General features: G+C 39.6%; 1 protein-coding gene across 1 annotated transcript in view; it reads left to right on the forward strand.

Moving 5' to 3' along the window:
* Positions 1 to 14052, forward strand: part of rnf170 (ring finger protein 170) — a 34014-nt gene that overhangs the window by 8504 nt on the left and 11458 nt on the right. The window contains exons 2-4 of the mRNA XM_052036130.1: positions 6696 to 6849; positions 10554 to 10641; positions 11503 to 11611. Of these exons, the coding sequence (XP_051892090.1) occupies positions 6713 to 6849; positions 10554 to 10641; positions 11503 to 11611 (334 nt within the window). The 5' untranslated portion in view covers positions 6696 to 6712. The remainder of the gene's footprint in view (positions 1 to 6695; positions 6850 to 10553; positions 10642 to 11502; positions 11612 to 14052) is intronic.

Consider the following 14052-nt stretch of genomic DNA (forward strand, 5'->3'; position numbering starts at 1 on the left):
GGTGGGGAGGGTTGTGTCTGTGATGGAGCTGGCTGAGTCTATAATCCTCTGCAGCCTCTTTTGATCCTGCGCATTAGAGCCTCCGTACTAGGCGGTGATGCAAACAGTCAGAATGCTCTCCACTGTACATCTGTAGAAATTTTCAAGAGTCTTTGGTGTCATACCTATTCTCCTCAAACTCCTAATGAAGTAGAGCTGTTGGCCTGCCTTTGTGATTACATCAATGTGTTGGGCCCAAGATAGATCCTCTGAGATGTTGATGCCCAGTAACTTGAAGCTGCTCACCCTTTCCACTGCTGACCCCTCAATGAAGACTAGTGTGTGTTCTCCCAACTTCCCTTTCCTGAAGTCCACAATCAATTTCTTGGTCTTGCTGACATTGAGTGCAAGGTTGTTGTTGCGACACCACTCAAACAGCCTATCTATTTCACTCCTGTATGCCTCCTCATTGCCATCTTAGATTCTGCCAACAACAGTGGTGTCATTGGCGAATTTATGGATGGCGTTTGAACTATGCCTAGCCACATAGTTGTGTCAACTATTTCCCCCTACCTGCACTATCAAATCCTTTCCTGATTGTTGTTTACGTTTGTTAAATCCTGGCTTCCCTACTCTTAGACAAACAATCCTAGCTTCTCATGTTTCCACATTACTCAGCCCTTTCTAGTAAAGCTCCTATGCACTTTCTCTATGCCCTTGATCTTCTTCCTAAAATGTGCTGCCCAGCTGTGTGGACGTAATCCTTCATCTGCAGCCAAACTGGTAATCAATAAAGATCTACCATGACTTTCTTTGTTTTAGTATTCTATCCATCTATTTAAAAGTCTGTGGTATGTGTATCTTATTTAATGGCTGTATAAATTTAACTAGATCTTTTTAAAATCCTACAGATTTTTTTATTAAATCTTGTATCTCAGTGTTTGCTCAAATCCACTTACAAAGAAATTGCAAAGGTGTGCAAAAGACATGATCCTGTGAAGAGATCTCATAAAGATTCTACTTAGCCAGCTTTTCCACATAGAAAAATTGAAGATAAAAGGTTTTGATTTTAATGCATCTATAAGATAAGATACCTTTATTAGTCACATGTACATCGAAACACAGTGAAATACATCTTTGTGTAGAGTATTCTGGGGGCAGCCCACAAGTATCACCACACTTCCGGCGCCAACATAGCATGCCCACAAGTTCCTAACCCATACGTCTTTGGAATGTGGGAGGAAACCAGAGCACCCGGAGGAAACCCACGCGGACACTAGGAGAATGTATGAACTCCTTACAGTAGCCAGAATTGAACCCAGTCACTGGCGCTGTAATAGTGTTATGCTAACCACTATGCTACCGTGCCTCGCTGAAAGGAAGTAGTTTCCCCAGAAATCCCCGTGGTTGATTGGCCAGACAAGATAGGATGTATATCATGACAGAACTGTTTCCAGCCAAAACAGAGATGATTGCACAACATGTTAATAACTCTGTGTAGGTGACTGAAATTGAATGTATCTTCATGAAGTGTAAATTTGTTGGCTTTTTTCACTTCAAAATGCAATTTTGGCTGTAAATTTTGCTACTCCAGTTGCAAAGCAATGGCTGGTGCAATGGTGTCACCAACACTGGTGATTCTAAATGTAGCATATTCCATTGTTGTGTAGATTCTAAACAGCAGCCAATTTGTGAGCAATTTCTATATTTCATGATGTAGAATACATTTAATAAAATAAAACCTTGTGGTGTAGGAGGTTAAATACAGGTGCAGATAGAAGATTGGCTGTCTAATAGGAAACAGACTAGGTATAAATGAGTCTTTTTCTAGTTGGCAAAATGTAACAAGTGATGTGCCATAGGGATTGGTCCAGGACCCTCAGTTTCTTTTACAATTTGTATAAATGATGGATGAAGGCTCTGAAAGTATGTTTGCTGAATTTGTTGATGGCACAAAGAAAGATGGGAAAATTAGTTGTAAATAGGGCAGAAGAAGGCTACAAAGGGCTATGAGATAGGCCTCCGAAATGCAGAGGGATCTATCTAGATGCCTGGTGCGTGATTTGCAAGAGGTTAGTACTTGGGAGAGCTAATACAGTGTTATCATTTATTACAAGGGGAATTGAAAACAAAAGCACTCTGGTAAACAGAGCTTTAGACGATATCTGGAATACTGTAAGTAGTATCAGTTTTATTTAAGGAAGGGTGAAAATGTGTTGAAAGCACCTCAGAAGGTTTACCAGAAGATTACCTGGAATGGATAGGTTGACTTAAGAGGAAGGATTTGCCAGGCTAGGCTTTTCTGCTGGAGTCTAGATAAGTGGAATGGAGATGATTTAAACATACAGGATCCTGAGGGGTCTTGACAGGGTGGATGTGGAGAAAATGTTTCCTCTTGTGGGAGAATCTGGAACTTTTAAAAACCAGTGCACACTCCTGAAAATCCAAACAGCAATTAGAGTGGATTGAATTAGAACAAAGAAGCAGAAAATCTGTGATGGAGAAGTAATGTCAGCATTGTTGATGTCAGATTGAAGGACAAATACAGCCTTCTTCATTAAGTAGACCGGTATGTACTTTTATTTTTGAACACAAACTGAACTGACCGTTCATGGTTTTGAAGAGCTGAATTGCATATTGTTGGCAATAATGATTATACTAAGTAAATTTGTTACACTATGCTTTGTATGTTGTATCTGCAATCCAATAAAACTGCTTGTGATCTTTGTCTAGTATATGCTATAGATCTTAAAGAAGCACCTTAAGACGCAAGATGCGAACTAGATCATTAGGGAGTTCCATTATTACACCAGGTTGATGACCTGTCATTGACTTGCTTCTCAACTCTGTCATCATCTCCTTGCAGGGATGGTACCTGAATATTTTCAACATTTTCTGCTTTTATTTTAATTCCAGCATCTGCAGTGTTTTTCCATTATTACACTGGGAGTTGATTCACATTTTTATTTAAAGACAACAAAATGTCTTGAGGAAATAGTACTGCTGAATCCCATATATTCTATGACTAGAGATTGAATAGAATGTGCTATAATTGTGAGTTATCTTGCTGAAACATAAAATTCTGGAAAGGCATGACAAAGTAGAGAGCCTGTTTCTTGCACCAGTATTGTTGGCTGTCAGAGGATAATGGGTCAGCCACTGTGGACTGAGATGGGAAAAAAAATTCTTCATTCAAAGTGTTACAAATCTTTGGAATTCTCTATCCCAGAGGTTTATGAATGGTCTGCCTATTCAATCAAAACAAAAAATGATATTTTTTTGTGCACCTAATTAATCAAGGGAGAGAAGGGCATGGTATTAACATAAAATTTCAGTCATGGTCTTGTTGAATAATGGAACAGGCTCAAGGAGTTATATGGCCTTCAGCTTCTATTTCTTATGAAACACTAAGAACATATGTTCAGTGTTACTATGATTTGTAACACTGCTTAACTGATTGTGGAAAAAGAAAAAGACTTCCATGGATATAGTGGTTTTCACAACAACAAATGTTGGAAATTTGATGCTCCAAGTACACTGTGGATCTGTTAACCTCTACAAGGATAAATAAGATGTTGCCATGTTAGGATTATATCCTGCAGACCTAAAAGAACCATGCTACAACCAGCATAAAAGATTAAAACTAACCTAGATGTGGTTAAGTAAAGAAATACTTCACAATGGAGACTTGAGACTGTAGATCCTGAAACTGAAGCAAAAAAGAGCTGCTGGAGGAACTCTGCAGTCAGGCAGCAGCTGTAAAGGGAAATGGTCAGTTGACGTTTTGGGTGGAGATCTTTCATCTGAACTGAAAGAGAGGAGAGGAGATGGCTAGTATGAAGAGGTGATGGAAAGAGGTGGGGAAGGAGCCGACAAGCATTAGGTGGATCCAGGTGAGGGAGGGCTGATTGGCAGTTGAAGTCGGGTAGGGGAGGGAAGGGTGGAGATGGTGATAGAGGCTGAGAGATGATAGGTGGAGGCAATAAAGGGCTGTAGATTATGGAATCTGATAAGGAAGGTAAAGAGATACCAAATAAGGGAGGAATGGTGGGAAGATGGAAACAGTGAGTGGGGAGACCAGGTGGGAGGAGTGTGAGTGATGGGTAGGTAGAGGATGGAAAAAGAAACTGGGTGAATGGGGGGGGGGGTGGTGGCTGGGGGTTGGAAAGAAGAGTATGTGTGAGAGGGCTTGCATAGATCAGAGGGATAGAGAAAGGGGCAGAGGGGGAACAAACAACATGAAATTGGAGAATTCAGATGTTCATGCCATCAGGTTGTAGAGTACCCAGGAGGAATTGAGGTACTGTTCTTCTAGATTGCATATGTCATCACCCTGGAGGAGGCTAAGGAATATGGGTCCGTATGGGAAGGGGAGTCAAAATGGCTTGCAACTGGAAGCTCTGGATGGCTATTGTGGACAGAGTGCAGGTGCTAGTCTGCGCTAGGTCACACCAATGTAGAGGAGTCCACATCTCTGCCTCACCTAGAAGGGCTGATCAGGTTCCACGATGGTAATGAGTGAGGTGGTGTAGGGACAGGTGTTACACCACCTGCAGCTGCAGGGGAAGTGCCTGGGGAGGGATGAGCAAACTAGGGAGTCATGGAGAGAGTGGTCCCTGTGGAAAGCAGAAAGGGATTTGGGGAGGAGGGAGATGTGGCTGATGGTGCATTCACTTTGTAGTAGAAATGTCGAAGAATAATGTGCTGGATGTGAAGGCTGGTGGGGTGAAAGGTAAGGACCAAGGCAACTCTTTTACCTATTCTGTCTGGGGTGGAGTGGGGGAATTGGGGTCGTGAAAACAAAAGTACAGGAAATAGACTGGATGCGATTGAGAACTCCAACCACGGTGGGGGGGGGGGGGAACGTGGGCTGGAGTGGAACCATGTTCCCTGGAAAGGGGAGACATCTTGGGTGTTCTAGAGTGGGAGGCCTCATCTCAAGAACAGATGTGGCAGAGACGGAGAAACTAAGAGGAAGGGATGGCATCCTTGCAAGAGACAGGGTGGGAGAAGGTGTATCTAGGTAGCTGTGGGAATCAATAGATCTGTACTAAATATCAGTGGATAAATTCTCTTCAGGTGGAGATAGAGCGAGAAAGGGGAGAGAGGTATTGGAAATGAGGGCATGGTGGAAGTTAGTAGTGAAGTTGATGAAATTGGCAAGTTCTACATGAGTGGAAGAGGCAGTACCAATGCAGTTGTTGATGTATCAGAGGAAGAGCTGTGGAGTGGTGCCAGAGTAGTTTGGAACAAAGACGGCTCCATGTAGCCAATGAAAAGGCAGGTGTATCTAGGGCCCACGTGAGTGCTTATGGCTACAACTTTGATTTGTAGAAAGTGAAAGGAATCAAAAGAGAAGTTGCACAAGTTCTGCCTGGCAGAGAAAAGTGTTAGTAGGGGGGAAGGAACTGGTTGGATCCATGTTCAAGAAAGAAATAGAGCTCCAAGGCCTTTCTGATGGGGAATGGAAGTGTATAGGGACTGGACATCCATGGTAAAGATTAGGTGGGGGGTGGGGGGAGGCAATTGGAAGTCGTTAAAATGGTGGAGAGCATGTGAAGTGTCTGGCTATAGATATAAAGGGACTGAATGGTGGGGTGGTGGGGGGAAGCAAGATAGAGTTGAGGTATAAGGATACAAGTTCAATGGGGCAAGAGCAGGCAGAAACAATGGGCCTACCAGGTCATATCCTGTTGTGAATCTTGGGTAGGAAATAGAAACAGACAGGACAGGGTTGGGGAATTATCAGGCTGGAGGCTATGGAAGGGAGTTCTCCTGAAGTTGAGATTTGTGATGGTATGGGAGAAAGTGGACTGATCATTGGTGGGGTAGGTAAGAGGTGTCCAAGAACTGCTGTCTAGCCTCTGCGAGGTAGAAGTCAGTTTGCCAGACTTCATAATTCTTGACAAATGATCACTTTTCCAAGAAAGTGTCTATAAGCGTGGTCGTCTAGAAAAGTTTTGGATACTATTGGATTTACTTAAGGGAACTGCAATATTGTTTTAAAATTATTATAAGAATAGGAAGGTTTGTAAAAATCAGGAAAAGATCAAATTGAAAGTATGGGGTAAAATATTAATAACAAACTTTGTGGTGAAGTACATAAAAGGAAGAGAAAATGAAAGTAAGTGAGGCAGGGATAGGGGAAAAATACTTAAACAGGGAAATAAAGTCACAGAAGTTTTAATCAAATATTTAGTTTGTCGTCTTGACAGGTTCTGATGAAGTAAGAAACAAAAGTTTATTACGAGCAAGTCGAAAGTACTGGGTGTGGTAGTCTTAAAAAAAACACTATTATGGAGAAATTTCTTCACATGGTGAATTTTTGAAATTCTCCACTCAAGGCACCTGTGGTTGCTTAATTGAAGGAGTACGTACAAGAGTGAGATCAAAATATTTTATCATTTGAGAAATCTTGGGATTCAAGGTTGCGCAGACGTGGAATTCAACATGATTTTATTGAATGGCATGGCTAGTTGGAGAGGCTGAATGGCCTGCTTCTGCATGTGTTTAGTTGATAGAAAACTTTTTTTTTGAATACCTTGAACCATTTCTTTGCTGGTTATGAAATAGTTATTATAGAGTAAATGTTCTTACTTTACAAACAGAATCCCTTTTCACCGAATTAAATTCTTGTCCCATCGGCATTAAATTTAAATGTACTGAGCACAAAGTATTATTTGTTCTGGAAACTGAATATTTGTTTTCTTCCTTAGGGGGTCTGTCAAGTGGTATGGAACAGCATCCAGAGCACTTACTTGGAACAAGAATTGATGATGTTTCACTGATTGAAGGAATAAGCAATCAGGTTCTTCTGACTGTAGCAATCACCATTACAATGTTGGGCGGTTTGGCAACATTCCTATATAGGTGAGAATATATACTTTTTGAGCCATTTAATTTTCCTTTGTTGGAGATTATTTTATTCAATTTTAAATGTTGCACATTACCACCTCTTGTAATACACTATAGATCTAGCTATGTACTACAAACCATTACTGATTCACAGGATCTAATCAATAAAATAACAAAAGCTAGATAAACTGGCCTCCTTTAAAAATGGATTATACAGAAAATAATGCATAGCAAAATGTCTCATAAGTAAATAAAGCATCTTAGAAAAATGGCAAAAGAATTCTTTTTCAGAAGGCAAAAGACTGCAGATGCTAGAATCTGGAACAATAAACGGTTCTGGAAGAACTCAGCAGGTCAAGCAGCATCTATAGAGGCAAAAGACGTAAATTGATGTTTTAGATTGACACCCTGCATCAGATCTTTTTTCGGATACTGTTTTTGGCAATTTGTGGAGAAAATCCATGCAGTAGCCAAATGATATAGTCACAGAATGACAAGCTTATATGTCAGTTTTCAATTATATTTATGAGCATGGAAATTCATGATAGGCTCTTTGTTTCACATGTTTTCTACCATTTAGAAAAGAGTTTTGCCTGTTAGTTCAGCCATTCATATTTAAAGAAAGATCTTGCCTTGTATCTCTAGATGTCCTTTCAATGTCACACTTCATTGCTAATGAAGCACTTCTGAGGTTCACTATTTTGTAATGCAAGCAACAGATATTTTGTGCACAAAATCATTCAACAAACGGTAGAGGCTGCAAAGGAGATTTACCAGAATGTTGCCTGGGATGGAACATTTCAGTTGTGAGGTGAAACTGGATAGGCTGGTTTGTTTTCCTTGGAGCAGAGGAGACCGAGGGGAAAAGTGTTAGAATTGTACAAAATTGAGGGGCATAACTAGGGTGAATAGTGAGTAACTATGTCATAATGGAGACACCTAAAATCAAGTTTAAGGTGAGGAGAAAGAAGATTAGAGGGGATCTGTGGAGTTTTTATTTTCAGTCAAGGATGGTTGCAATCTCCTGAATGCACTGCCTGAGAAGGTGGTGGAGGCAGGTACTCTCAACATTTTAAAAAAAATCTGGATGAGCACTTGAATCACCAAGGCATAGAAGGCTATGAACCAAGTGCTGGTAAGTGGGATTAGTGTAGATGAATATTTGATGGTTGACATAGGCATGGTGGGCCAAAGGATCAATTCTGAAAGTGAGTAGCATGGACCTGCTGATGGCATAGCAATGTGCTTTGATTTAGCTGGGGAAGAAGGAGACCTAACCATGTGATAAATTTATTTCCACCAGTTGAAGAAATTAATGATTTTAGATGTTGATAGATTGCTTGACTATATATTTAAATGAAACAAAAAAATAACATTAGCAACCAGTTAATAGTGGATACAACTGATGTAGTAGTTAATGTTTTATTTTACGATATTAAGATATACGATTTTTTACTACATTTGGTGTATCATCAACATTTGGAAGAGTTGTAGAAAGTATTAGCAGTTACAGGAAATGTAGTATGATACAACAGATTTGGGAAAATATTTAAACAAGGAAAGCTGACAAAATTGATGATTTAAAAATAATGTGGGATGAAGAAAGAAGGGATGAAGGTTTTCAAAAATAACGTTGCATGTAAAAACAGCAACAGAAGTAAACATTATTAGGTGATTTTTAAGGGACAGTGGAACTCATGAAAAGGATAAAGTGAACAGAAATGCAAAGATAACTAAAATAAAAAAAAATACTTGTTGAGGGTGTAGGGGTGTAGTGATGATGTTCGTACACTAGGAATTTCAAGTCCAACCCAGTCTTTTTTTCATTCTTTTCAAGATGTAGGCAATGCTGGTAAGTCGAGTACTTATTGCCATCTTTAATTACCCTTGCAAAGAAGGTGGTAAGCCACCTTCTGAACAGTTGCTACAATAGTGTTCTTTATGGATTTCCAGGATTTAGCCCAGGTAATTATCAAGGAATAGTGATTCATTTCTGAGTCAGGATGGTTTGCAACTTCAAGAGCAACCTGCAGGTGATGTTCCCATGTTCCTACTGCTCCTGTGCTGTGCATTTAGGAGTTCTATTAAATAGCCTACACTTAAACTGAAAAATGATGTTTTGTAAAATTTAATTCAATTAATCTGGTTATTTGTGGACCTTAACTTGGAGATGAAGAACCTGTTGGAATGTCCAATCCCATGAAATTTGAATAACTTTCTATCTTCATGATTAGCTTTTTTTATATAGAAAATGTCTTTTAGGTCAGATTCACAAATCCATCTAAATTAAAAATCTGTGGGAAATGTATAATAATGTCATGTGCCTTACAGGAATATTTAGAATCTATTTTTGTGATATTTAATCTGGCTAATTTTTGATGTTGGACCGACTAACTGGCTGGAGTGTTCAAGGACATCTTCAATCTCTCTGCTGCAGTCAGAGGTTCCCACCTGCTTCAAAGGGACATTAATCATACTGGTGCCCAAGAAGAGCAGGGTGAGCTACCTCAATGACTATTGCCCGGTAGCACTCGCACCTACTGTGGTGAAGTGCTTTAAGAGGTTGGTCACGGCTAGAATTAACTCCTGCCTGAGCAAGGACCTGGACCCGCTGCAATTTGCCTACCACCACAACAGGTCTACAGCGGACATAATCTCACTGGCTCTCCACTGGGCTTTGGAGCACCTAGATAACAGCAAAACATGCGTCAGGCTGCTGTTTATCCATTACAGCTCAGCCTTCAACACTATCATCCCCTCAGTACTAATCAACAAACTCAAAACCTGGGTCTCTGTACCTCCCTCTGCAATTGGATCCTCAGCTTCCTTATTGGGACACCACAGTCAGTGCGGGTCAGTAGTAACATCTCTTCCTTGCTGACGATCAACGCAGGTGCACCTCAAGGATGTGTGCTTAACCCACTGCTCTACTCTCTCTCTACACTTGTGACTGGGTGGCTAGGCACAGCTCAAACACCGTCTATAAACACCACTGTTGTTGGCAGAATCTCAGTTGGCAATGAGGAGGCATACAGGAGTGAGATAGATCGGCTGGTTGAGTGGTGTCACAACTACCTCGCACTCAACGTCAGCAAAACCAAGGAATTGATTGTGGACTTCAGGAAGGGGAAGTCGGAAGAACACACATTAGTCTTCATTGAGGGGTCAGCGGTGGAAAGGGTAAGCAGCTTCAAGTTACTGGGCATCAACATCTCCAAGGATCTATCTTGTGCCCAACACATTGATGCAGTCATGAAGCAGGCATGCCAGCAGCTCTACTTCATTAGGAGTTTAAGGAGATTTGGTATGTCACCAAAGACCCCTGAAAATTCCTACAGATGTACAGTGGAGAGCATTCTGACTGGTTGCATCACCGCCTGGTTTGGAGGCTCCAATGCGCAGGATGGAAAGAGACTGCAGAGGGTTGTAGGTTTAGCCAGCTCCATCACGGGAACAGCCCTGCCTGCCATCAGTGAGGAGGTACAGGAGCCTGAAGACCCACACTCAACATTTCAGGAACAGCTTCTTCCCCTCTGCCATCAGATTTCTAAACGGTCTGCAAACCCATGAACACTACCTCATTGTTCCTCTTTTGCAGTATATATTTAATTTTGTAACTTATGGTAATCTTTGACTTGTACCTATTGCTGCCACAAAACAACAAGTTTCATGACTCACGTCAGTGATAATAAACCCGATTCTGATGTACTTGCTTGTAGAAATGAGCAGCACAACATCCACCCTGAGAATCAGGAACGTGTGAGGGAGCTCCGCCAACATCTCCAAGCTGAGGCTTTAAATTCCCAGGTAAGATTTTTATTCATTAACGGTTTCACTATATTATCTGGTATATTTTGACAACATATCGCAGAAAAATTTCTTGTAGCAAAATCAATAATAAAACCACATTGTTGAAAATCTTTTTGCAGCATGTGATTGCAGTCCTTTGGAGGTGTATTAAACTGAGGCCTCATCTGTTAAGTGGACATAACTGATCTCGTTCTACTCAAAGCACAGTTTTTTGTTTCTCCTTCAAAAACTGGGTGCTATAATGGGATCTTCCTGTGTGCAGATTGGCTGGCTGTTGATTTTAACCACATTGTTACTTTGCCTCCTAAATTAATTCAGCAGTTGTGCAGCAGTTAGTTTAAAAAAATAGTAAGCAAAACATTAGGGCCATCATGTTAAGGCTATTTGTGGAGAATAGCTTGATGATGCAGTAATTAAGAGAACAAAGAAAGAAGTGCACCATGGCTATGATCATGTGGTCCTATTGCTACAAGGTTAGATTAAAAAATAGTAAGCAAAACATTAGGAAATAGCTTTTTGAATAGTGCTGGGAGGCAACAAAATTTTTTACTGACCTTGGTAAGGAAAGATGGATTAGAGATTGACAGTAATCGTGATTAGTTTTTTGAGACTTTACACAAATTTTGAAAGGGTTGACCTTTCAAAGAACAACGCAGCATGCAAGAATATTGGCAAAGCTTTAACCCTTCAAATCCACTGTTATAAGGTATGCATTTTACACTGCAAACAATAAACATTTAGAGTGAACAATGGAGAATGAAGCAATGTTTTTTGGAATACAAGCAAAAGATTATATGTGAAAATCTATATCTTTAATTAACACCAAACCTACTAAATGTGCACCATCTCATATTACAGGATGGATTTGAAAGCAATCGGCATCAATTCTACACTGACATGTCCTGTCCAGTCTGCTTACAGCTGGCTATATTCCCTGTTGAAACCAATTGCGGCCACCTTTTTTGCGGTATGTGATTATTGCATTGAAATAGACATGAGTAAAAGGGGTTTTCAAGTACTTGGGTTAGATTTTCTAATTTGAACTTTAGCCCCTTGAATATATCAAACAATTAGATTTACATGAAGGAGGTCATGCAGCCCATTGTGTCTGTTGGTTGAAAAGGCTATCCAGGCTAATTCTACCTCTCAGCACTAGGTGTGTGTTCCAACACATCTCAGCTCTTCAAGCTACTCATCCAGGTACTTTTTAAATGTGATAAGGGTTTTGCCTTAACTACCCTTTTATAGTGATTCCCATCGGAATTTTACTTCCTTTATTCCTTTGAATCTTTACCCCCTAGTCTTTGAACAATTGGTGAAGGGAAGTAGTTCCATGCTACTTAGTCTATCATGGCCTGTTGTAATCTTAAACACCTCAATTAAGTCTTTCCTCTGTTCCAAAAAAATCTACCCTTTCACATAACTAAAATTTTCCATTCTTGACAATATCCTCTTCAGCACAATTTTATCTTTCCTATTATATGGTTACCAGAATTGTACACAGTACTTAAGCCATGGTCTAGCTGGCATTATATGCAAGTTTAGCATAACCTTCCTGCTGTTGTTTTCAATGTCTTCGCTGATAAAGGAAAACATCCAGTCTTTCTTTTAAACCACCTTGGTAATTTGTCCAGATACCTTTGAGGAACTATGGACATGCATCCCTAGATCCTTTTAATTCTTCCACGATACTCAATATTCTCTGATCTCTTCTATCTTCACTTGCCTTTATTCACCTTCACCACCACCGCACCCCTCTTTCCCCCCCCCCCCCCCGCCCAAGTCATTACCTTCCATTTCTCCAGATTAAATTCTATTTGCCATTTATTTTTGTCCAAATAACCAGACCATCTTTTTTTCATGCAGTCTAAAGCTTTCCTTTGTGCCGTCGACCATGTGTCAATGTTTGTATAATCTGCAAACTTCTTTATCAATCAAACAATTTTACATGTTATGAAAAAGCAATAGATAAAGTACTGAGCCCTGCAGAAAACCGATGGTAACAGTTTTCCAGTCACACAAACACCTGTCAACCATTATCAAGCAAAACAACAAATTTCACAACACACGTCAGTAATAATAAATCTGATTCTGATATCTGTTTACCTGCCATCAAGTTGGTTTTGGATCCAATTTGCCAGTCTCCCATGAACTCTACTATTTTAACTAGCTTGTCATGTAGTTGACTCCCAATTTTATATTTTTATGGGGAAAAAAGGGCTAATTTCTTAAATATTTTTAGCACAATATATGACAATGTCCATGATACAGTAACACAGGAAGGCAGAAATATAGATTGTAAAGGGTAGTAATATAGGTAGAAAACAATGGAAAGCTACAAATTGGGGATTTTAAAATAGAAAAAAAGTTGAGTGTGTGATAAATTACTAGGTCAGGGTAAGAAGCAAGACATTTTCTTAATAAAACAGTAAGAAAAGTATATGAAAACAGAACATATTTAAATATACAAATTGAAAATACTTAACACAATTCCTGGAGCACAAGTAATTTGGGACTATTGTTCAATCAAGGAAGCTGAAATAGTACACATTGTGAATTAATAACGTTAAGTGACCCACATTATATGCAGAAATCCAGTTATGGTGTCTCTCAGGTGACAGCATACACATAATGATTGAGTTCAGCCTGATCTGGAATTTAGAAATGCAGAAGAGGAGGAGCCTAGGTTATAGTTTTGAAAGGCTCAGGGTATTACAGGGCTTAAATTGATGACTGGAGTACTTTATCCATAAATTCAGTTAGTTCTGCATACTTCTAAGTATGCAGGATAAATACTTAGTTAGAACTGGGAAATGGGTCCTAATAATAACCTTACTGGGATCAATGATAGCAAGGAAAAAAATAACAAAAACAAAACATTCAGAATGGAGGAGGATATTCGGATGAAAAATTCATACATTCATAAATACATTGAGAGTGGTCCGGGCTAAGAGGAATGTGCAAATAAGTGTAGTCTCAGACAAAATAAATTATTTCAGTATTTTGGGACAATTGGGAAAGAGGTGCAAACCAGTCCAATTAATATAACACTCCATGAAGAATCCATTAAGGGATGAACAATGCAAGTTTATCATACAGTGGAAACAGATTATATTAGCCTCCTGTTTCCCCAGTATATTAAATTTAAAATAGTTCTATTACCATTCATATATCCTTATGACCACACTCTAACATTTCTCTGCAGACTATCTGTCTTTGTTTTTCCCCCATTTTCCTTTGATCTTCAGAGTCTGGCAACTAGTTTCATTCCAAAATTATTACCCAAAACCATGGATTGGAACCTATATTTTTGCCTTTTTCCAGTTTTAGAAAACATGAGCTTATTGCTTACTAGATATTCAAAGATGATCAAGTTGAATACACATCTTAACACATCTAAACCTAAAG

The sequence above is a fragment of the Pristis pectinata genome, chromosome 2 (genome assembly GCF_009764475.1).
Source record: "Pristis pectinata isolate sPriPec2 chromosome 2, sPriPec2.1.pri, whole genome shotgun sequence".
Taxonomy (NCBI): domain Eukaryota; kingdom Metazoa; phylum Chordata; class Chondrichthyes; order Rhinopristiformes; family Pristidae; genus Pristis; species Pristis pectinata.